General features: G+C 33.6%; 1 protein-coding gene across 1 annotated transcript; it reads right to left on the bottom strand.

Moving 5' to 3' along the window:
• Positions 1-518: 518 nt before the first annotated feature.
• On the bottom strand, positions 519-27,001 carry LOC138714722 (ceramide-1-phosphate transfer protein). Its single transcript, XM_069846807.1, has 4 exons — positions 26,694-27,001; positions 24,603-24,814; positions 21,417-21,592; positions 519-17,522 (listed from the first exon to the last, which is right to left on the bottom strand). Exons 1-4 carry the CDS (start codon positions 26,834-26,836, stop codon positions 17,397-17,399), a joined length of 657 nt encoding a protein of 218 aa, XP_069702908.1. The 5' UTR covers positions 26,837-27,001; the 3' UTR covers positions 519-17,396.
• Between the last annotated feature and the right edge of the window lie 112 nt (positions 27,002-27,113).

Genomic DNA, 27,113 nt, shown 5'->3' with positions numbered 1-27,113 from the left:
GGCTAAAATTAAAACTTTGCTAATATTGCTCTTCAGTCTTTCGTGAGAGAAGAAGTAATATATTCATCCATAAAAGTGTCACTATCTCAAAGAGAACTTTTGACAGTGTCAAGCCTGTAAAGTTTGGAAAGACGTAATCAACTTTATCGGTGGCATTGGAAATCAACCAATCTATTTAATACTCAGTGCTTTAAAACGTGTATGATTGGTTCACTATCACTCCTTTATATTTGAACTATCGTAAAGTGGGGTGACTTTGAACGCTGAGGTGACTTTGAATAGTAATTTAGCGCCTTTCTAAATTAAATGCTGTACCCAATTGCGAAAAAACTGTTTAAGTTGTCAATAAATTAGTTCAGTTTTTTCGCAATTGGGTACAGCATTTAATTTAGAAAGGTGCTAAATTACTGTTCAAAGTCACCCCACTTTAGGTACCATATATTGTTAACAATAGTTACTACTTCTACAGTGGGGTTAAACGAGGAATTGGATTATTGTTTTACAAAAGAGATAAAGAATTTCTGGTACGTATTTTATTCCATTTATAAACAAGATACAAAATGCTTCACCTTGGAATGCCACAAACATATTGGCACATACACACAACCTTCAAATTCGTTATAGAACAAACGTTGAAAAGCTGACAGTGCCCGAAATATAATTTGGTAGCTTACTTTTGTTTGTTAAATTTCATATAATTACCTAAAGAAAACATATGTATACAGCAAAACAAATTTATTTTACTGTACATCTTATGACAAAGAATGTAAACTGTGTCGTCTTCAGTATACCAAAATAATTTTACGTTATATTATTATTTTGTGGTCATAAGCAGGTATATTCGAGCACTGCCTTTCCACACAAGCTAAACTGAAAATCCGAAATACTTTTTGCATATGACACTAATTACATAACATATGTAAACCCTAAAATGTACACACTTTACATTTCATAACAAAAAAAAAAATTATAGCTTAATTTTATTACAAACTGGATACATAATTAAATGTTAATTTTATACTAAAGACTGCTTGTGAGAAAACCAAAATTTACTTACACATTACATTGTAAGGGTAGGAATATATTTACTGCCAGTTAACATTCTGGGATATAATTGTAATAACTTTGCTCAAAAAAGCGCAAATTCAAAGGATTAACTTTGTCTAGTAAGTATGGTAAACTACTATTCCTGGTGCAAATATAATAGCTGTAGCTTTTAAGTGCAAAGCAGATACAAATCTTAACTGTTAAGTTTACTTCTTATGTCATAAATTGTTTAATTAGAGCTGACATTGCTTCAGAGTTTTATTCTCTTGTTATTTAAAAATTTCAAATTTCACAGATGAAAGAGATTTAAGAAAGTGAAGAATTATATATATTACTTATTTTCTTCATCCTCTTATAGGAAATGCATTAGATTTATCGTTGTCAACTATTATCTTATTTGATACTGTACAAATAGTTTCTCACTCCCAGTCTGAAGCATGAATTAGGCATTTTATCACTAAACTCTTGTCCTATATTTTGTTCTATTGTACTCTTAACGTGTACATACTAAATCTGTAACATGTCGGAATTGCTGTAACAATCCCTCTTCTTCTAAACAAGATGTCTATAGCTGTTTTCATAAACCTATCAAAGATACTAAAAATGCAAAGACGAAGTTCTTAAGTTGACACACTAACTTTTTTTATGTATTACATCTGTAAGAAATGCATAAAAATTATAGTAAATGTATAATGCTTCCTTTTTCTTAGGAAACATTTTACTTGTATTTTAAAATAAGAAAATATGTTATTTCAGATAAAATGTTACAGATGAAATATTCATACGATATAAAATGTTGTGTGTACTTTTTACACAATGTAGTTGTCAGACATTCTTCATTAATAATATAAAACATTTATTCATCTCCTAAAATTTATAATACGTCAAAAGTTGCTCGTAATTAAAAATCTAATTTAATAAAGTAGAGGCAGAGCTGCTTTAAGGCAAGGGAGTGTTAAAAAAAATACACTCTTCAGCCACTTCTTGTCTTTCTTATAATAAAAATACTTAAAATTGTACACTAATATGACATTGATAAAAATAATTGAATTATAGGAAACAAAATATGTGAAAAAGTTACAATAAGTGTTGCTGAAGTACTATCTATTCAGAAATATTCTGTCAGGATTTCTGGACAGCTATTTGATCATTGGATAAAACAGATTTGTTTGTTTTGTTCGTCCTGATTTCTAGTAATAAAATGCTTTCCCACAACTCTTTTAACACTGAAACAGAATTTTGCATGATATCAGGAGTTACAACAGCAAAACTAGAGAATAAACTATCAACCTCACGTTTCAAGGCAACTAATGTCAATCAATTCCCTAACTTTAAACAAATACCATCGTTTTTAACAACATATTACAAATTACAGTATATAATTACATAGACTCAATATCTTTAACTCTTAACATTCCATTGCAAACCTCCCTACCTGGATGAAGTGAAGTTTATTATACACTATCTACCAAAAAGTAATTGAGCACTGTTTTTGTCCCTTTAAGGTACGATCACATGTCGCTACTTTTGCAGCGCTGCAGTACAAAAAACTGCGCAACTCTTGTACTGCGATGTGTGAACAACGGTGCAACCCGAAAAGTGGCGGCTGCCGAACCTGCTGCTCGCTACTTTTCCATGCTGCGCGCAGCTTAAAAGTAGCGACGTGTGAACAGGGTTCTCAGGGTTGCAGCCGCAGCATTTTTGATATCGGTTTTGTCGAAACTTTTGCTGCGGTTGCGACCCAAATGTGTCAGTGATACTTTTATTGTTTGGATATATTTTAATGTTAAATGTGATGAAAATAAATTATTTGTAACAGTTATTAAATACACAACACAGTCTGAGCATAATTGGAGACGATATAATTCATTTTTTAAATTTTCCGTAGCGTAGTTCCAAACAGGAGGGTTGCCAACATTGATTACGTGAATATACTGTTGGTTATCATTTAAGTATATAGGCGTTTTTAAAAGCTTTATAGTAATAATAATGCCAATTTCTGAATACTAGATACGACAGAAAAGCAAATAATAGATAAGGAAGCTTTCGCATGAGTTTCTTAATAATGCGAACATAACCACAAAATGTATATTGAGAAGTCAACACGGAGATGGAAACCTGCAGCATGACTGCGGCTGCAAAAGTAGCGCCTTGCGTGTGAACAGACTCGCAACCTCCAGTTGCAACTTTTGCAGCACTCGGGTTGCGCAGCACGAAAAGTAGCGTACAGCGCGCTACTTTTGGCTTACGTGTGAACACGACACGCAACTTTTGCAGCTGCAGTATAAAAGTAGCGACGTGTGACCGTACCGTTAGAACCTCGTGGTACCGCCGCTTGTTGCTATAACAGCAGCCACTCTGTCAGGCATGCTCTCCACTAGTTTGTGTAGGATGTCCACTGGAATGCATCGCCATTCCTCTTGCAACATGGCACTCAGTTGGACAATAGAAGTTGGTCCCATGCTCCGGCGGCTACTATGCAGTGGTATGCAGACAATAATGTTCACCGGTTGGACTGGCCTGCACAGAGTCCTGATCTCAATCCCATTGAGCACCTTTGGGACGAATTGGACCAGCGATTGAGGTCTCGGGAGATGCGGCCAACTTCCATTGTCCAACTCATTGCCATGTTGTAAAAGGAATGGCGATGCATTCCAGTGGATATCTTACACAAACTAGTGGAGAGCATACCTGACAGGGTGGCTGCTGTTATAGCAACAAGAGGTGGTACCACGAGGTTCTAAAGGGGCAAAAACAGTGCCCAATTACTTTTTGGTAGATAGCATACAAGGCATTTTTTGGTATAGAAAAACTTTGTTTGCTAGTATAGCGGTAGGTGGTTTCTGTAGGACATTAGACCTTACTTGTTGTGAAATAGGATATTGCTGCATTTCGCCAGAAACGAAAGCTTTCACTTTTAAGTTACTAGAGTTCATTGATTGGGGAATTGCAAGTATTCGAACAGTAAACAAAAAAATACATTTCATTTATTTCTACCGGTACCAAATGATAAAATTTTGCATGGAAGGTTCCTGCTAGGAGAATGCGAAGAACTAAAGAAAAATTAAACCGTGAATAACAATTTTAAAATCTTTGTATTTACTTAATACTTATTTTAATAAAAATTTAGATGTTTTTCATTAATAAAATTACGAGTGACAATCGAAAAAGTATATATATATACATATAAAGGGTGAATCTTCTCATCCTGCGGATTGGTAACTAGGCAAACCTGCATTTTACTTGTTTCAAAGCAAACAGTAATATTTTAACAAGACTGCAGGTTTTATTTACTATGTGGAATATGTGTATTACATCTGAAAAATAAATTTTCTTGTTAGGCTGGGCAATATTTGATATGAAAAATATCCATGTTGTTCTCAAGTTTTCATGTAACTGTTGTCAGAATGAAGTAAGATTTCATTTTACTGTCACAAATAACACTTCACACAAATATATAAAATTATCAGTATCTTACATCGTAAATGGAATGCATGACATACATTTGGCTTTTTTTTTTTTTTTAACAAATACCGGTACCTTCAAAACTGAACTAATATTAAAATTCGTTTTTAAATAATGCAGTTTAAAAATAACGGCAGTCGTACCTTGCATAAAATTATTCTTGATTAAGTACACATGGGATGTCTATAAGACATGTGTTCTTAATCCTGGCATTAGTTATGTGATGTGTGTATATATGTCAGAAATACTGAAATCAATATACTAATATTTACAAATTACAGTTATGTGTACCAAGAAATATTCCTCTACATCTTGATTACACAACTTTTAACATTACATCACTTCGGAATATAAAGTGTATATATGCTTTCCGTGTTAATTAACTAGGTTACCTTGTTGACTAGTTTCACCCAGTGGATTATCCTCAGAACTGGCTGGTCTTCGCGCCTTCTGATTGTGTTTCCTGTGGGGGTGTGTTTGTGTAGTGTAATGTGAAGTCAAACAGTGTGTGTTCTGAAATTGAGTTGTGTGTTGAGGATCTGATGCACGTGTGTTTTTGTGTGTCTATATACACGTTAGAAATACCACTGCACACATCATCTCTTTATTCTTCATCTTTCATTGTTGCTACTTCTCGTCACTGGAATTCTCTGCCGCCTGAAGTCAAGGGCTGCCGAACTTTAATTTCCTTTAAATGTAAATTAGAAAAGTATCTTATGATGAGTTGCCAGACCTAACGTGTTGCAAATGTGTTCCACTGTATTTATTATTATTATTATTATTATTATTATTATTATTATTATTATTATTTATTATCTAAATCGTGTTTATTTATCACTTAACGCCAATATGTATCCCACTGTGTTGTTTTTTATTATTAATCTGTTTTTTGTGTACATTTTATTCAATTGTCGGTTTCTGATTTAATTGTGTAAGTGCTATTTAATTGTAATCTAATATTAATATGTATACTAATGTGTTTATTTTTATTTTTATTTTTACTGTGTACATTTTTCTTTTTTTATTGAATTATTGGCTTCTGTTTTTATGTGATTCGCATCTGATTCTAACAAATTAATATGTATTTCACTATGTTTATTTTTATTTTATGAGGTAAATTTTATGTAACTACCTCTTTTGATCTCATTATGTAATCAGTATGTAATTACTTAATTCTGATCAAGTTTTATGATCAACTGTGTAAGCAAGTTTTAATCCTGGTTGAGTGTAAGAGAAGGCCTTAAGGCCTTAACTCTGCCAGGTTAAATAAAGCCATTATTATTATTATTATTATTATTATTATTATTATTATTATTATTATTATTATTATTATTATTATAATATATTTCGTATTGTTCTAGTGTATGTCAGTTTCTGGTTTTTCGGTTGAATATATAGAATTTCCATGTCTGTGTCTATGTTGCTGTAGGTGTGGTTGGCATTTGTGATGTGGTCTGCGTATGTGGAAGTGTTTTGTACTTTTGTTATGGCTGTGATGTGTTCTTTTGTAACATGTTTGAGTCCACACCTGTGGAGTAACGGTTAGCACGTCTAGCTGCGAAACCAGGTGGCCCGGGTTCGATTCCCGGTCGGGACAAGTTACCTGGTTGAGGTTTTTTCCGGGGTTTTCCCTCAACCCAATATGAGCAAATGCTGGGTAACTTACGGTGTTGGACCCCGGACTCATTTCACCAGCACTATCACCTTCATCTCATTCAGACGCTAAATAACCAAAGCTGTTGATAAAGCGTCGTAAAATAACCTACTAAAATAAATAAAAACATGTTTGAAATGATCTACCTGTCTATCCTATGTAGAATTGTTTCAGGTATTGTATTTGAGTTTGTGGTTGTATTTGTTTGTTTGTGTTGTGTGTGTGTTGAGATGCTTTTGTAGAGTGTTTTGTTTTCTGTATGCGATGTTGTAATTTAATTTCTTGAATGAGGTTCCAATCTTGTATGTGTTTTTGTTTTCGTATGATAGTGTGATGTATTTTTTGTGTTCTTGTGTTTGTGTTGTATTCCTATGTTTTTTGTAATTCTGTTTTGTTTTCTTATTATGTTAGGGTTGTAACCGTTTTCTTCTACTATGTATTTGATTGTGTTTAACTCTTCTTTGTTGTTTTGTTGGTTCATTGGTATGTTGAGTAGTCTGTGTACCATTGTTCGGAATGCAGCTTGTTTGTGTTGTGTTGGGTGATTGGATGTGTTGTGTATGTGTGTCGTTGTTGTGGGTTTTCTATAGATTTTGAATGTGTGTTTGTTGTCAACTTTTGTCATTGTGATGTCTAGGAAATTTATGGATTTGTTGCTTTCAATTTCTAATGTATATATACTTTATATTCCGAAATATTCCCAATTGATAACTATTTCTGCACACGCTCATTTCCAACACATTCACTGTCATATTGACATTTCCACCACGATGTTATATTATAAAATTGTATTTTGTGTCCTATTTAATTAAGTTTCAGTTAGTTTCTTTTTCTCTGCTACTATTTCACAATGTATCAACTAACGGGTAGCAAATGATATAGCACAATGGTTACTATAGCAACCGACATTTTTACTGTTAGTGCATACAAGATGGCTACTTCCAGGGGTCCCAGTACACTGAAGACATGCCAAATTTTCAGGGTATTTGGGAAGAAGAGACGTTGATTATCACTGCTGACGTTGACCTTAACAGTGATTCTATCAGCGATGTATTCATGCATAAAATTTGCAGCTGTGTCTAATTTAGCCTACCTATTTGTCTATTTATTCTGAAGATCTATGTACGCAGTTTCAACATGAATTCATTAACTTTTCCCTTGTTAATCTGGTCTTTCAGATCAGATAATTTATAACAGATTACAAAATCCAGGTAGCCGGGGCACAAAGGTGTTGGAGGCAAAATTAAGAATTGGCGTCCACTGCTGTGGAGTAACGGTTAGCATGTATGACTGTGAAATGAGCGGGCCCAGGTTCAAATCCTGATTGGGACAAGTTACCTGGTTGAAGTTTTTTCTCTCAATCCATTAAAAACAAATGCTGGGTAACTTTCAGCACTGGACCCTGGACTCATATTGCTGATATTATCATCTTCATATCATTCAGATGCTAGATAGCAATAGCAGCTAATAAAGCGTCGTAAAATAAACCAATAAAAAAAAGCATTGGCCACACACTGATGATTAGGGAACGAATTTCTATTTCCATTCTAGTTGCTACGTCCTAGACATATGTTATTCAGATATCTCCACGTTTCATGTACACAGGATCCCCCTATTAAAATTCTATAGAACTTAAAATGCTTAAATGAACCATAAACTTCTATAAATGCCTAAAAACTATATTTGTGTCTGAAAAGCGCCTTTAAAGTAGTTTGCGTATATTTAAAATAAAAATACCGGTACTAAAAATGCAAAAATGCCACAAAAAACCTACAAAAATGCTATTTAAAATGTAAAAAAAGTAAATATATCTTACAGACAAACACTAGTCTGATAAGCTCGTTGTTCCTTATTGATCTTAGAAGGGGATTAAAGAAGATTTTATCTAATTTCCTGGAATCGATGTTCGCTTTGGAAAAGTCCATCCTAGCATAAATGGCGTGGTAAATTGTTCAGGTTAGGTGAGAACTTACAAATGCGAAATGAAACTGACCAATCAGCAATCAGTCTCTTTCACTGATAGAATTTTCAATTCAGTAGCTCTTATTATCAGGACCAGTTCCTTGTACCATAAATTTCACCTAAAATGAAATACTTACTTAAAGTAAGAACATTAATTTTATTCTTAATTTTATATAAACTCCTAAAAATCCTAAACTGGCATTTATAAAGTCCTAAAGTGAGTAACCAACCATTCTTCCACTTATCTGATCAGTAATTCTGTATGATTTTCAAGATTATCTGATTGTGGGGATTATTCCTGTGTTCGTCCATGGTCTGGAATTTAGGTTAAGTTTAGATTTAAGACCTCTCCTGGCAGCATATTATCATAATCATCCTATCACATCATCGGGGGTAATGTAACTCCGCCTTCCATGTGCCCCAACTTCAGAAGTGGGTTACAATTAAGCCACGGCCAGGAGAGAAGACCAGAAATGTCGAAAAGACAATCTGGTGGCATTGGATAAAAAAAAAATAAAGTCCTAAATCTCTCTTCTTTAACACCTAAAAATCCTTTCCCTACTGATGATATATTTTTCACTTAATTGGATCAAAGTTTAGTGGAATATGATGTTACATTTAGGTATTAAATAATATATACAATGTATTCTAATAACTTCAACAGACATTCAAAATCATCTTGATTAAGAGTACAAATAGTAATGATGTTGTTCGTTTTATAATGCCCGGCGTTTGACAAAGTCATTTGACCTCTTGCACTCCAATATTTTTCAAAGATATTGTCATGATTAGCCACTGAAGCACAGATTTTGAGGTGTTCCGAATCCATTTCTACAAACACTAATGTTCATTACAGTGTAATGTCATTGAATGTGTTGTTGTGTGTGCCTGAACCAGCCAGCATCAAAATAATGCTTAATCATACAGGAATAGTAAATACCTACAATTTATGCAAGGTGTCCTGTAACTACATACTGATAAGACATTATTCTCATAAATATTTTGTACAGGTCTTGAAGTGCTTTGATAATAATGAGTTAATCATGTCAGCCATAACTGATAAGTGTTTCGTTATCTAATCATTATGTTAAAAAGTGAAAGGTCTCCAGTTCTAATATGATGTGTTTCAAAGGGCACACCACATTCAATTTTATAAAAAGTAGAAAACAGCAGCATAAATCCTTAACGTTTCAATTTAGTTAAACGTTTATTGAGCAAAAAGGAGGGATTTGTTAATGATAAAGAATAAAAATCTTTACTTTCCCTCGTGTTCATAATTCACAGAAATTCTTTAATCTGTCTTTCTTTTAAAACAGATCATACATAGCGAAATTATTTTTGTATCAGCTTTCGACATCAAAGATTCCGACTGAATCCTAGAAGAGTCAAAGTGAAATTTGTGGTGGGCAACATTGACTGAAGTAAATTTCTAGGCGTTTTCCAATTTTCCTGATGTCATCTCAACATTTTGCATTAACTTATAATCATCCCAATCACCGGTACAGAAAGCAATGATAAACTATTGTATTATATCACATCCCTAAACCATCTTTCTGTATTCCTACAGAAAATATCTCATTGGAAAAGCAAAATAATAATCACCTAAGAGAAACAATTAAAATTAGAGAATGAGTTGAAGAGTTCGCGGGAAAAACGAATGTCACAGTTTTCTTAAGGTTGATGTCATTATCTAATTCAATGGATCACTGCGAAATTTAATGTTGTTCTTATGAAAAATGGTAAAAAGGAGAATTATCACCACGAATACAGTAATCCTTTCCTTTATTTTCTACAGAAACAGCACTACATCTTGCAGTTATAGACTCAATTAGATCATTATCTAATCTTTAACAGAAATGTGACATTCATCGTTTTTCCCGCGAACTCTTCAGTTATAATCAAATATAATTTTCATTTTTTATAGGGAAGAAAATTCGATTTCCATAATTCTAGGTGCTTTCACAATAGCATGTAATCTTTTTTTTTTTTTTTTTCATTGTTAGATACACTCTTTTTAACACTTGTATAATCACTATTTACGTTGTAACTTCTTTAACTTACTGTGTTATATAAAAATTACCTGGCTGATGAGTTTCGGCGTGGTGTCCGTCATCCTCCAAAGGCTTTGGACAATGATGGACTCTACGTCGAAACTAGTTAGCCAGGTAATTTTTATAATATTAACACAGTAAAGAAGTTAAAACGTAAATCAGTGAGCACATAATCATTTACGTATTTACCATTACAATTAACATAGGATCTAACAGGTTATACCTAAGTTAACAGTTAAAGAAGCACATATTAACAATAATATTAAATATAAATCTAGTTAAATAAATAGAAATGCAATCAATCCTCATAAGTATTACAATGCATTTTCATATCCGGCCAAGTTATCCCACTAATAAAGAAGGGGGAAAAGTTCATATGTGGTTATGATTATGCATACAAATATAACGTGAAATTATAATGGGTGCGTCAGAAACCTCTCACGGTTTTTCAACTTTAATAACTATCATGCCCTCTGAGTGGGGCTGCTGTAGTGACTGTTACATTGTTCAGTACTGTGTGGAGTATAGTAGAGATGGAGCACTGGTCTGTTCACTGCATTGCTGCAATAGAACTTTTTATTAAAATAGAATCTGTTACAGTCACACAGTGTAGTTTTCTACTGAAATGCAATGCTTCTAGTCGTGATACCTTGTTATTGTACAAAAAATGGCGTGAAGAAGGATCTATGAGAATTCTTCAGGATGTCTACATTTGACTCGTATATTGGAAAATGTGAGGCAGGTACGGGAAGTTGTGCTTTGTAGTCAAAGAGGTCAGCTCGACAACATTCTATTGCCCTTCATTGCATGACAGTAGTGTTTGTCGAATACTGTACAAAGATTTAAACTTCCATCTTTATAAGTGAGACAGGAATTTACGGTGCAAGACAAGATGAACCGAGTTTGGTTTCCTAATTAACCTTTTAACCTGATAAATGACAATCACAACAGTGAATACGTTGCTAATGTCAAATAAAGCACACTTCCATATACAGTAGAACCTCGATTATCCGTCACCCTATTAACCGATTGGCGGATTATCCGACTCTCTATTTCTAGATCTTTTTTTTTTTTTTCTTCAGAAATAAATAACTTATTTGAAGTACTGTTTTGTACATCATATTAGTAGGTTCTACATATTTTTTTGCCAGAGTGTTATTACAAGCCTTTATCGTTACACAGCATTGTCTACTGTTCGAATTTCTGTTCTATAATATAACTTGTATAGCATATACAATGTCTTCCACGGGTGTTATCAGGAAACGTGTTGTGCTAAGTATCGAAAAAATGGAAATAATTGGTTTGAGAAAGAGAAACTGTGGCTCATCTTGCATCAGAATACGAGGTTTGAGTTACAACTGCGCGATTTAATAAAAAAACAAGGACAAAGTGTAAAAAAGTATATAAATCTACAACATGAGACCTCCTTTATACCTGTCTTTCCTGAGACAGTCATTACAAATGGCTTCCTTGCCCCTTAAAGACTCGTCGTTGGCAACCAGACCTAAATTAGTGAACTTGTGATTCACTACCTAGCAAGTTAAATACAAGACCATGGAGGAAATTACAAATCTTTCATGGTACGGATTATCCGATTTTTTCAATCAACCGTTCAGTCCATCCCCTTCATTACCACGGATAAGAGAGGTTCTACTGTATGTGGTTACGTTAATAGGCAAAATTATGGATATTGGGCCCCAAAACACCCTCAACAACTGCATCGATGTCCCCTACATGGTAAAAGGTAACGGTACACTGTGAAAGTGCTGGCATGTGGATGGCATCACTGAGCCTTATTTTTTTGAGAATGAGGAAGGACAGTCATTGTCAGTTCTCAGAGATATAAGTTCATGCTGCAAACTTTCCTACAGAATGCCTTAGCTTCTTAACAACGTGATCGATGGTTTGAACAAAATGGAGCAACTGCTGATGCAGCTAAGATCCATGGCCGTCCTCAGAACGCTGTTGCCAGTGAGAATCAATTCACGTTTTGGAGACATAAACTGGTCTGTCTGCTCGTCTGATATCAGCATACCCGACCATTTCTTTCGGGTTACATCTTAAGTTGTCGTCTTCCTAACAAGTATTAGGCCTAGTGGCCTGTTATGGTCTCAAACTAGAATTTTCAGTCCAGCTCTTCTTTGGATGACCCAGAGATCTTTTGCCATGCGGATGGTAATGAAACAGTGCTTTTGGAATTCTGCATCGATCCATTCGTTCGAAATGACCCTTCCACTGAAGTTGATATTTGCTGATGAACTGTATAATGGGTTCTATTTGAAGTTCTTGCATTATGTCCTCATTTTTTTTTATGAACCCAGCGAGTACATCCAGCTGTTGCTCTCATGAACCTCAGCTCACTTGCTGTTATTCTACTGACATCTTTATTCTTCACAGTCCACACTTCACTACATCTTAAGTAAAGTTTATTAAATACCCCCATAGCATTTTTTAGTTGAAAAAATGAATTCGAAATTGTATTGTTGGAATTTCTAGTAAAATTCTTGAACTTGTAATGACTAATGACGTCCTTGTCATTCCAACTGCAGAAGTGTACTGACTGTCACAATAAATGAAAAAAATTACCATATGAATGTCAAAAACACTGCAATAAATGCAATTAGTAAAATGCATATTTATACTTTGCACTAGAGATATATTTCTTGGTAAAAACAGTCAGGTATTTCTGACGCACCTGTATTCTGCACTTACAAACAGGTAATGTGACCTTTCAAAATACATACATCAATATTGATTGTTTCATTCATTCGTGGAATGTATTACTGTTAGAATTGAATCTATGTATAACCCATAACATGTTTTAAGTACAACATGCACACGTACTTATAATTGCCATACGTACATAACACAACATGAATTACATACTGTACTGGTAATATGTTTCAGCTAATCATAAACACAGAGAGCTTCTTGGGTAAGGATTATTCTCACATGCTAGGAAATATTATATGACAGGAATAGGACCTTTCTGTATTTGACAGAAGTAATTAAAAATGCAAATTCTACATTAAGTATAAAACTTAAAAACCTCTGTACATTTTATACAGCATTATTTGTACCTCTTAATACTTTTACAGTACCAATAAGTGAATTCTTTAAAGCTAGAGTGATATAAGAATATTCTAGATTAGGTCGCAGTAATAGTAGTATGTTATTTAACGATGCAGAAATAATTCAGCATCAAAGTTCAAAGTGGAAGAGAAATGACCGACGATTTTCATCTGGAGCCCTTCTCTCAGGGACAGGGTTCTTTTACGCGTCTCCTGGAGGAAGCTGTGCTGAGGGTTTTATTGCTGTTTAAAATCCAGCACCCTCAGGCAGGTTTGAACCCGCGGACCCTGGCTTCAACAGACAGCATGGGAACCATACGACCACTAGGGACGACTCTAAATTACATAATAGTAATTAAAATATTATTATATTGCTAGAATTAACTAAAGCCGTAAACAACTGCCATTGATGACAGCAGGTTAGTGGAGACTTTCTAGATTTATTTTCGCAAATTTTCAAGTTAGGGCGGAAATCTTTGGGTGTCCAATCTTAAATACAGAATCATGCCTACTTTTCACCATGATTACATCATGACAGTCAAAAATCAGATACTAAACTACAGAAAACAGTGCATTAAAGTAGAAATATTGTCTTAAAATATATTTCAATAGAAATGTGTTGGGAAGAACATAACCTATAAAAGCTGTTGCTATTGTTTTTTTTTTTAGTTGGTTATTTAACGACGCTGTATCAACTACTAGGTTATTTAGCGTCGATGAGATTGGTGATAGCGAGATGAGGCCGAGGATTCGCCATAGATTACCTTGCATTCACATTACGGTTGGGAAAACCTCGGAAAAAACCCAACCAGGTAATCAGTCCAAGCGGGGATCGAACCCACGCCCGAACGCAACTTCAGACCGGCAGGCAAGCGCCTTAACTGACTGAGCCACGCCGGTGGCTTTGCTATTGTTAAAAATTAAATAATTACACCTACTGATCAGGTGTGTAAGAATTTATATGAACCGTAGTATATTCCTCGTCCAATATGTAAATAAATACAGATGAAGAATATTTATGCTCCTGAATTTATAATAATAGATACGAGGCTTTTTTCTTATGTGGTAATATACAAACTATCATGATAGAAAGTGGATGAACATTGATACAGTAGAGAAAGCACTATAATCCTCATAGAGTGAGGATGCAGTAGCGAGATTCAGAATCCTGACTGGCCATGATTGTTTGGCACATCTGGAAAGAAAGAATATAATGGAATAGGCTAGGGATAGACTTCTAGTCAATATTGGGAAGCTAGAAGAAAAACGACCTAAGAACCAAGATCTGAGCCATTAGAAAGTAGAAGAAGAAGAATATACGAACTGAATAAACTTTGACTTTTCTTATCAATTTATTAATGAGTGATGCAGTTTTCTCAGTAGATTCCTTTTTTTTAAGAGGTGAGAAAAGATTTGAGTTATTGGTATTGTTTCACAACTACACAGCATAATTCCAGTGGATTGAAGATCCAATGTGCCAAATGTACACTGAAAGAAAGCATTCTATTGTCTACGTTAAATTGTTATGTATTCCGAATTATATCTATAAATTAATATAGTATAAATATTGAAAATTCGATACATTATTTTGTCTTGATTATTCGTCGTCGTCGTCGTCATCGTCATCATCATCATCATCATCAGCAGCACGTAGCTTTCGGGAGTTAGGTCACTGTTGACCTGTTATGATCTCAAATCAGATGTCGAGGAGTCTCTTCAACGTCTTCCTTGGTTTCTTGTGCCTGATGGGGTGTAATTTTTAAGTAATCTAGGCAATCTATTACGTGGCATTCTGTTCACATGTTGTATCCATCGTGATTCATAATTTTGGATTTTGTCCAGAACTAGTATACTCCTATTCTTCTAAAATGTCTGTATTTGTTTTAAAATCATCCCAGTTATAACATCATGTTTTTCTCATATAACTCATTTCTGCTGCAGTTATTCCAGATTTATCTATGGTCTTGATCGTCCAATTCTCACAACCATATAAAAGGTCGGAAGAGCTAACACGCTGTATAATCTTTTCGACTTTAAATTGAAGTTTGTTACACAATCTCCATTGTTTATGCTTAACAGCTGTATTCGCAGGAGGATTATAAGATGTTCATCAATTATCATTAAAGATAAATATTATAGAAAGATAATTTAAAACGTGTATCTGAAATGTCACAATGAAAAGCAACTTCTTTATTCCACTGATCAAACTGTAATATCTTATGGCTTCATATACTTTATGTCATCTCACAAGCTCTGCTGTATTCAGTATGAAATCCGACGAAATTTTGGAATACATATTTTCACAAACACTGTTGTGTATCTGAAGGGAAGTAGACTTACATAAAAATAGAATATTCCACACATTCGTTTCCAGTACTATACAATAAACAAAGTATTCTCTTTAGACGCCATGAAGGCACATGGGGGGTATGGAGGTAGAGCTCCTTACTTTCATGAACTCGACACTAAGATGACGTGGTGTTGTCGGCACCACGTTCCGACCACCTTATACCCCCAGAAAAGACCCGGGATTCGATTTGACAGGATGCTGGTTGAAGATTGAGGCTGTTCTGTAAGTTTGACAAAGAGAAAAATCTCGCCACCCAAGAGTGAACTTGGAACCATCCAACCCTAGTCAGCTGCTCTATATCAATAGTCATTTTTAACTTACGGGGTTGGGTAGGCCTACAGCTTACAGCAGTAAAATTTTGGAGATATTCAACTTTTTTTTTTCCTCCATTACTGTATCTTGTGTAATAATGAAAATTAGTATATATAAAACACTGTTCTTCTGCTATGTGAAAAAAAAAAAAATGTATATTTTGTTTTTCAAATTTCAAAATGGTGGCAGTTCACTGTGCAGTGATGAAGTATTTCCCTCATAACTCAAAAATTTTTTGTGTGTATTTATGTATGTCGTATCTACAATATGACGCAAAATCACTTCTCTATCTTTGACAGCTTGTCTGATAAAAAATAAATTCATTTTAAAAATTAGTCAAATAATAGTATTTTCTTCTAACACAAAATAAAAAAAAAATATGATTTATTAAGGAATGTAGTTGAAAGAGTAAGCATGAGTTTCAGCAATAAAATAAAAGAGAGAGAACGCGAAAAAGTTAACAAGTTTACGAGTTATGAGGGAAACGCTTCATCACTGCACAGTGAACTGCCACCATTTTGAATTTTTAAAAAATATATAAATATTTTTTTTTTTAAATCGTAAAAATATTTTTTTCATATAGCAGAAGGACAGTGTTTTATACATACCAATTTTCATTATTGTACAAGATATAGTAATGGAGGAAAAAAAATGTTGAATATTTTCAAAAATTTTACTGCTGTAAGCTGTATGTTACCCTTAAGGTACTATAATGTGAAACTTAGATATCTACCTGTTCGTTTAAAAAATGGCGGATTCATTGAATTGGTTCTTCCTTTAGTAATTCTTACAACCTAAATCACTGCCAATATTATAATTGCCGTATTATATACTTATATATAAGTAACATATTACCGTTAAGTTACAGCTATATTCATGTTTTAGAATATAATTACTCGAATATCACTCTAGCTTTAAAAATTAATTAGTAGAATAGACAGCTCAGATAAACTAAATCGATCACAACCCTTTCGTTATAAAATAACAAATTCGTCAATCATTGATTGAGCACTTGACGTATTTAAATGAGCTAATTTATATCTAGATAAAATGTCCATTACTTTTTTCTGCTATTTTGGAAATAAAAAAGTGTAATTTGAGCATTGTGTGGATTCACTAACATATGTGTTATGGTCCTTTTAGAAGAAAATGCGCTTTAAGCAATAGTTTAACGTGGACAGGAGTTCTTATTGTCATTTGACAGTCCATCTGTGAAATAATTCAGAAAATGTATCAATAGAGAATAGTTTTCTTAAGCTGTCCATCCATGCTAGCAAAAATAATAATCATAAAAAAAGGATATGATTAATTCTTAATTTAAATAAAATTGAATACCTTGTACTAAAACTGCTAAAAAAATCACACGGTGAATATCCTGCTGTCATTATTTTCCCCACATTATACCAAAAGCATTTTGATATGCAATAACAAATATCAATTCCAGGAACTTCACCAAAATACTCAATACCTGCATATACATTAAACTAAGGCAAACCATGGAGATTGTTGTCAGTGTAACATTTGTGTGTACGGTCGTATGCTTCTGCTGTTACTTGAAGCATCTTTGGTAGTAAATCAATAGTATGCTGCACTTCCTCAGGACGGCAAATCTACAAGAAAAGTTTATATATTTATTAAATGAGAGATAAACACACACTGCATTATCGTATTAATGTGAATTCTGAACAATCCTGAAAGACTTCATTTACTATCTGGAATTCCAGCTATCCCTAATGATTATTCCACTATATTAATTTTAAATTTTCGAACTGATGAACCTGACGTAATTCTTTGGATATGGGGAATGTGCGTACTAGAGGGCCCTGAGTACAGCATTGACACATTCAAGGATAATTAAACCTCTGAGCTTTCTCTTGAAAAATGCCGTTTGGTAGCAATAAACAGGCAGCATGTTTTCAAAGACAATGTAGAAAACTTATTCTGTCACACCAGTATGACGTGAGTTAAATATCACAACCAGTTCCTATGTTAAATTTTTCTGTTACATCATATCTAAACTTACGGTAATATCCACATTTTAAATATAATGGTAACAGTCTTAAACACTTTCTGAAAGAATTAGCACAATCGTTTGGAATTTGTAGATTTTATTAACGTTTATATAAAAGACGCGTTTCTAGCTGGAGAAACGACGATTTTGCCACTTTTTACGATTTAAGGTACAGTCACACGTCACTACTTTTGCAGTGCTACTTTTATACTGCAGCTGCAAAAGTTGCGTGTCGTGTTCACACGTAAGCCAAAAGTAGCGCGCTGTACGCTACTTTTCGTGCTGCGCAACCCGAGTGCTGCAAAAGTTGCAACTGGAGGTTGCGAGTCTGTTCACACACAAGGCGCTACTTTTGCAGCCGCAGTCATGCTGCAGGTTTCCATCTCCGTATTGACTTCTCAATATACATTTTGTGGTTATGTTCGCATTATTAAGAAACTCATGCGAAAGCTTCCTTATCTATTATTTGCTTTTCTGTCGTATCTAGTATTCAGAAATTGACATTATTTTTACTATATAGCTTTTAAAAACGCCTATATACTTAAGTGATAACCAACAGTATATTCACGTAATCAATGTTGGCAACCCTCCTGTTTGGAACTACGCTACGGAAAATTTAAAAAATGAATTATATCGTCACCAATTATGCTCAGACTGTGTTGTGTATTTAATAACTGTTACAAATAATTTATTTTCATCACATTTGACATTAAAATATATCCAAGCAATAAAAGTATCATTAGCACATTTGGGTGGTAACACTGGTTGCAACCGCAGCAAAAGTTTCAACAAAACCGATATCAAAAATGCTGCGGCTGCAACCCTGAGAACCCTGTTCACACGTCGCTACTTTTAAGCTGCGCGCAGCATGGAAAAGTAGCGAGCAGCAGGTTCGGCAGCCGCCACTTTTCGGGTTGCACAGTTGTTCACACGTCGCAGTACAAGAGTTGCGCAGTTTTTTGTACTGCAGCGCTGCAAAAGTAGCGACGTGTGTTCGTACCTTTACACTAACAAACACATATTTCTCCGGACGCGAACTTGAAACTTTTAATAGAAATATGTGCGTACATACGAATTTAACATTTTTTTTTTAATAAATTAGAAAAATCCGATGGGATCTGTAGTTTCATTCATGTTTATCATGCTTAAAATCTCGCAAAAACTAAATTTCTACAAAAATTTTGTTTGAGTGGAAAATCCAAAGGAGTGATAGAATACTGTTTAATAACGCATATTAAACACTTTCTGAAAGAATTAGCACAATCGGTTGGAAATTGTAGATTTTATTAATGTTTATACAGAAGACTTGTTTCTAGCTCGAGAAACGACGATTTTGCCACTTTTTACAATTTACACTAACAACACACATATTTCTCCGGACGCGAACTTTAAACTTTTGATAGAAATACATGCGTACACAAAATTAACATTTTTTAAAGAAATTAGAAAAATCCGATGGGATTTGTAGTTTTTATTTATGTTTATATAGCTTAAAATCTCGCAAAAACTAAATTTTTAGAAAAATTTTGAGTGGAAAAATCCACTCGTAGCATATTAAGCACTTTGACTCTATGCCACTATGTGGAAACAAAGAATCAACTATATGCGACAACACACTGTTTCTGATTTAGTCATTACACAGGCTAGAAAAAAAAAAAAAGATCATCTATAGCACTTACAGGCCTTACTGACCATTTGCAAAAGTCTATATTTGAATTTTTCTGGACCCAGTATTAGAAGGACTACAATGACAGGGGATAGACATGACTCCAAATTTTAAAAAATCATACTCCTATAATCTCCAACTGACGACAATGACTTCTGTGCTTAGTTTAAGCTGCATTTTATCTTTTGTGTGCACGACCAGCTATAATTGCACAATATTTCATGACAGCATGGAAGTATAGACAGGATTTGTTGTGGATTTAAATTCTGCACAACTGCATACTGTTCACCAACCGGAGAAAACCCAGTGCAAGAATTTGCCAAGCATTATGTCATCTACTGGTGTGAAAGATTAGGTGCAGAATAATTATTAATAATAGTTCAAAAACGTGCACCCTCAGGTCATCAGTCTATCTAAGTACTATATTAAGCAATCAAAAAATGTTATTTAACGAGAAGTATGTTCATGTACTGATAGTATGTTTATGTTATGTCAGATACGATGCGCTTGGACCCATGTGTGAAGTCAATATCAGCAATTTACCTCCTCTCCCCGAACACCTGAGAAATGCAATAATGTCATTATTGACTTCTAAGAATCAGATTTTCATTTCACATAGTTGTTAAGTTGTCTATAAATTAATTGAGGAGCGTTTTTTCAAAACTAGATATATGCAAAAACAAGTTTTTTTCAGAAAATGCGTTTTTTGTTTTTTGACAAGAATTATTTATTTAAAAATATGTGTATTTCAGCACATGTAATTCAATGAATAAATGAACAAGATGGCGTAATTAAAATTGTTACAGTCTATTGTTTACTATTTGAAATCAGATGTCAATTTATGAAGGTTTTTTCAAAAGTCGATAAATGATAAGCAGTGAGTGGAAGATGTTCATGTAATCCTGTTTCTTTTGTCTATTTTTATGTTTTTTTTTGCATAAATTCCAGTATTTATTGATTTTTGATATACACTTTTACATTATTTATTTTAGATGCACAATAATGGATACATTGAACTAACAATGTATTACATAAAGTAAACTGAATAACATTTTTATGTAATTTAATTTTAATTTAACATTTTTCCTTTATATTGTTACATAATTTATTTTAGATACACAATAATGCATACATTAAACTAAACAATATGTATCATGAAGTTGCTAAACTGTATAACATTTTTTTACCTAATCTAAATTAAATTTTATTTGAACATTATTATCATTTTTTTTTTTTTTTTTTTTTTTTTTTACTTTCAGTTGCTTTCTAGCACGTCTTTGTAGAAATCCCTTGCATCGTCAGTTATTTCGAAACCAGCATTCACAATGAAAACCTCTCAAAGAATGAAACTGAAACTTGTCAACAACCCAGTGAGAACAAGAGTCGCTTTCCGCCAGTTCGTAGACATAATTAATTAGCATCTGTGCGAAGTTGAATGAAATGTAAGGAATAAAATTATTACAATGGAAATACTTCTTCCTTACTGCATTTATCGACTTCTGCTTTATCTATTCCTGATCATTTATCGAGTTTTGAAAAAACCTTCATAGTTTCCCTATTTATAAGTAAGGCAAATATCGTCTTTAGAGAGAAATGATTGTATGGGATCATGAAGGTCACATAGGTTATATGGATGGTGTGTGTAACTCAATTTTTCAAATTTTGCATTTATCGAGTTTTGAAAAAACGCTCCTCAATTTGCTTACGTTTGAATATCGAAAATAATGTCATATTTTATGCAGGTTTCGTTCACAATTACATGAATAATGTGAAACAATACTATCATACCAACTTACATACACATAATGAAATGAAATTACAACGCACCTTTTGCAACAAACCACCTCTCGTGGGAAGGGCATGCATTGCTACAATTGCTCCTTTACGTATAAGCCAAGGATGAAATTGGGCTAAAGTTGTATTATATGCATCCTGACAAACTTTGCAAGTTTTGTCTTCATCACGCAGTTCACCCACTTTTTGTAAGAACAGTCTGATAAAATCTGGAAAGATATGTACATATTACATATATAAATGGATACTTAAATGGATACTTAGGTAAGTGGGTGGCCGGTTAGCTCAGTTGGTAGAGCAGCTTGCTACGGACTGGAAGGTCCGGGGTTCGATCCCAGGTGGTGACAGGATTTTTTCTCGTTGCCAAACTTTCAGAACGGCCCCGAGGTTTACTCAGCCTCCTATAAAATTGAGTACCGGGGGTAAAAGGCGGTCAGAGCGTGGTGCCGACCACACCACCACAGTCTACTATATACAGTCGCGAAGCTTGAGGTGTTTTTTTGCAAATCTCGTGATAAAGCGCTCCAAGCGGTTAGCAACTAGAAACAATAGACTGTCCATGGTCGACTTTGGACTGTGTCGTATTTCTGTCGAGTGCTAGCTCGTTGTGTATTTCACATTGATGCTTGTGAAATGTTCGTTATTGGTTATAATGAAAATGTTAATGGCTAAAATATAATAATTGGAATAATAATATGGGACAAGGAGGAGACGTTTGTAGTGCTATAAACTGTAGGAACAGTAAGAGAAAGAGGCCAGAGTTATCCTTTTTCCGAAAGATTCAGAAAGGTTCCTGGGTTTCCACAAGAATGCTGTGCAGAAACAAAACTGTTAATTTGAAGTTCTTTGTGACTGTTAGAATACATTATATCCTTAAATTTCACAATGAAATGTTTCAGTCTAACCGAAAGGATATTAGATACCGGTTAAAGTTCTGTCACTTAGGCTGCTAAATTTCCAGATAAATAAAGGTTAGGTCTACTTTTTTTTCAGAGGATATATTTTTAATTGTAGCTATTAATTTTGTTATTATTTTTATGTGTTATTTCACTAAAGACGTACAAAAATTACGTTTGTTTTAATGAAATTTATTGATCACGTTTTATTTTCAATTCTGGTGGGATTATTATTGCTTAGGCCTACTTTTTTCTTCAAAGGATATGTTTTTAATTATAGCTGTTAATTTTGTTGTTATTTTTATTTGTTGCTTTACTAGAGACGTAGAAAAAGTCTGTTACAATAAAATTTATTGGTCACGTTTTATTTCCAATTCTGGTGTGATTATTATTGCTTAACCTCATCCCACTTTGTTAACTACGTAAGCCTACACTACAAGTACCGGTACACGTAAGTTACTCCATTAATTCATATTTCCATTATTATTGTTGTAAAGAGAAATGCAAATTAATATTTATTGGTTTCATAGTTAATTTTCGCTATAATCTTGAATGAGTGAAGCTATTATAGTAAATTTCAGTTCGTTTTGCACAAACAAAAATTATATTAACTTATTTCTTGCAGGTATCTTCGAGTTTATGGTGGAATTTAATATACTTCATTAAAATAATAAATTAACTTTATGCATTTAATATTTCAATAATGGAAGGAAGGTGTTAATTTTTCCAAAAGAACACAACGAAAGTGTAACATATTTTGTCGGCTGCTAGGAGAGAGATCTGCGATGATGAGGCGATAGTAGCGATCCTAGTGGTGGGCAACTACCCATGTTTGCATTTTTACTACATATTGAGCTTCGCGACTGTATATAGTAGACTGTGACACCACCTCATTCTAGTGCCGAGGTCATGGAAAGCATGGGGCTCTACCTCCATGCCCCCCAAATGCCTTCATGGCATGTTACGGGGATACCTTTTTTTTACTTTTACTTAGGTAAGTAGCTACGAAATTAAGACAATATGAGACTTCATACTTTATAGTTCATAAACTAAGGAATACTACGCTTTTGTAATTTCAGCAACAATAGAAAGCAACTAGTTTATAGGATTGCCAGATTTCTCCTACAAAGAGAGAAGAAGAAGATTTTCTTACAGTTTTAAACATGTTTATGACAAATTAATCTTTATTATCACAGTACAATAGAGTTGAACTCACATATTTGAAGAAAATTCTAATCCTTTAGTTAAACTTAAAAATCTTGAAACAATAAATAAGATTAAATCATCCCTCAACACAATGCAAACAAACAACCTTGATCATATAATTATAATGAGTGCAAATGTTCATAACTTCTTGGTAATTCGGCTTCTTTCAACAATCTAAAGCCCCCTTTCATAAATCTTGGAAGACAAAGTGTAGACACGATTTAGGCCTACTATAATTTAATTACATTTGAAATTCGCTTTCAAATTAAGTATTTTACGGGAATTTAGAAAAACAAAACCTATCATTCTACAAAAAAAATTAGGTATTTAATCTGGCAAACCTACTGATCAGCATTAAATTATAGCTACCGGTATATACTGTCAGGAAATTAGCACATAGCTCTCATGATGTTGCATGTTTTTTTCTGTGTTAAAGAAAATACCACATATTGGAGGGCAGTTTTTGGGTTTTCAATCATGTTACGAAATGAAACTTTTTCAAAGTTTCAGAATTGATTCAGTCTTCAGCTACAAAGGTACAGTGCAAGAAATATACGTGTAGGCCTATCACAACCATTAGAATCGTCATGAGTCATTTAGAAAGAGTAAATTACTATATTGCATCCATTACATACACTAGCTCCAAAAGCACTGCTTCATTACCATCCATATGGCAAAAGATCTCTAGGCCGTCCAAAGAAGAGATGGACTGAAAATTCTAGTTTGAGACCGTAACAGGCCACTTGGCCTAATACTTGTTAGGAAGATGATGATGATGATGATGATGATGATGACATACACTAGCCTTAACAATGGACCTAACAGCATCTTAGTAGGTATTCCCTCCTCCTCCTCTTTCGACATTTTCTCGTTTTTTCTCCTGGCAGTGGGTTAAACGTAACCCACTTCTAAGGTTGGGGCGCCTGAAAAGTGTAGTTATGTAACCTGGTGATGTAATAGCATGACCATGTATGATTATGTAGCGCCAGTAGAGATCTTAAATATAAACTCAACCTAAATTTCAGAACATGTTACAAACTCTGATCACTAGATCAAGGAGCTGGTATGACTAGTAATTTTAGTTAGGGTCTACATGTGTCAGATTGAATGATCATACCTAATCCTCTATGCAGCCGCAACAGAGTACGGCAACCAGATGTATAGTCAGATTTCTCCAGTAGTCCATTTTCACTTTCATATTTAATCATTTTCTTTAGAGTTAAAAACTGCTCTCCATTTTCTCCTCGGCGAAGTTCTTCAAGTATTTCTATTTTGCTCTTAACATCTGATGCGACGAAACCAAATACTTTGCCCATAAGTTGGAAGAAACTGAAACATAAATTTAATATCATGAAAACAATAAAAACTTATCTTACACACAAGGCCGTGCAAAAATTTTAATAGGTTATTTTACGATGCTGTATCAACATTCCAGGTTATTTAGCGTCTGAATGAAATGAAGGTGATAATGCCAGTGAAATGAGTCCGGGGTCCAGCACCAATAGTTACCCGCATTTCCTCATATTGGGTTGAGGGAAAACCCCGGAAAAAACCTCAACCAGGTAACTTGCCCCGACTGAGAATCGAACCCAGGCCACCTGGTTTCGCGGCCAGACGCCCTAGCCGTTACTCCACAGGTGATCATGCAAAATGTACATTATTATTATTATTATTATTATTATTATTATTATTATTATTATTTGCCAATTTGCATGGATTAAATTTGGATCCATTCAATGTGTAGTATTTACTTTATTTAGTTGTATCTCATTTTGTTATTAATATTTCTAATTTGTGTCTTGTTTAGAATTGATTTTATTAAATTTTTCAGTATTAATTTATACTATTCATGTATAATTAATGTTACTACTGTTTTTATTGGTTGATTATGTACGAGAACTTGAAAGTCATCCATTAGTCCGTCCATTAATTGTCATTAATTGTAATTGTCTTTATGTGTAATAATTATTTTATGTAATTTGATTATTATTTTGTCATTCTCAATTTTGTCATATATTGTAATTATGCTTTTTTTTCTGAACTGTTATTGGCTCTGGTTATTGTACAGCACAATAAAATATAGGCTAATAGTATATAAATAAATTTTAAAAATTATTATTATTATTATTATTATTATTATTATTATTATTATTATTATTGTTGTTGTTGTTGTTGTTGTTGTTATTATTATTATTTGCTTTCGATAGGAGGAAAATAGGCCTAATGTATAAAAAATACATAGGTTTGTATTTCTTAATATTAATAAGTGACAATATTTTTATTTATTTATTTATTTATTTATTTATTTATAGTCTTTTAAATTATCACTTTCTAATTGTTAGCCTCAAATGCAATTGTTTACTACACCAAAAATTAAATTCATTGGTCAAAATGTAACAATAAATTAGTAGCTTTGTTGCATTTACAATTCGTAAAGTGAGATCTTATATAGGATCTCTTCTTCTTCACTCATGATAAAGTTATGATTTTCTCTATCCTTGGAATTACTGTAGGCCTATTATACCACTGAAGAGAGAGGTGGTCTTTTTAATACGGTACCGGTACCGTATATTATGATAATTTAAACATTAGTTGTGGATCGGTATCAAATGGCATAATATCTAGATTCATTTCGTATTACGTAAAGTTTAATATAATATTAACTTATTTCTGGACATCATAAAAAAACAATAATCGATCGGCTCAACAGGCCATTGCAAAAAAAATACTCTTTCAGCTTATGTTACAAAATAGCTTGTAAAATTCACGTAGGCCTACATGGGTAGACAACAGCCGGCAGAACATCGGCTTACACGCTAGGTATGAAATAGGCCTAACATTTGTACTCGTACATATCTTAACATAGTACGTTGTATATTGTTATTCGCCTTGTTTTAGTTATAGAGTAGACGCTTCCCATTCAAGCAGTCTGTGGTTCGATTCCTGCCACAAATAATGGGATAGATTTGTTTTCAAACTACAAGAATAGGGATTGTCCCTTACTGTGTGCTGTGTTGTCTCCGCGGTGGCCCTGTGGGGCGTTGATCACACAACCAGGGTTACCCACAATGTTGTGCTAGTCCAATTATGTACCCTCCCTTATACCACATTGGCTTGTTATAGAAGATATAGCAAGGCAAAGAAGGAAAGCAAGACAATTTTCCATACTGCCAAATATTATAATGATTTTAGATGATATGATACTTACTTGTATATTTCTTTGTAAGCTAATAAATAGTTATCTAATTCTACATCATCGTCTTCCACAAGGCTTGCAGAAAATCCATCATGTACTGTACGCACGTTGAATTTCATATCACTACATTTAGCGTCTACTTCTGAAGTTGCCATTGTCCTATTATAAAGAAAAACGTATAAATATGATAGAGTACACGCGAAATGAAGAAAGCAATCTTGCTCACAGTAATTTTCACACTATAATTGACAGCTCAGCAGACGCGAAAGTTCACGTCATGACGTCTAGCAGACGGCAGATAACTTACAACCAATGAAGATTATCATAACATGAAAACGTGTCAAATTAATAACTTGCACGATAATTTATTTTATTCATTCCAAACAAAATTATGTCCTAAAATAATTATTTTATTTTTAATATTTTAAAATG

Source organism: Periplaneta americana, chromosome 15 (genome assembly GCF_040183065.1).
Source record: "Periplaneta americana isolate PAMFEO1 chromosome 15, P.americana_PAMFEO1_priV1, whole genome shotgun sequence".
NCBI lineage: Eukaryota > Metazoa > Arthropoda > Insecta > Blattodea > Blattidae > Periplaneta > Periplaneta americana.
This window is presented reverse-complemented; position numbering and strand designations above follow the sequence as displayed.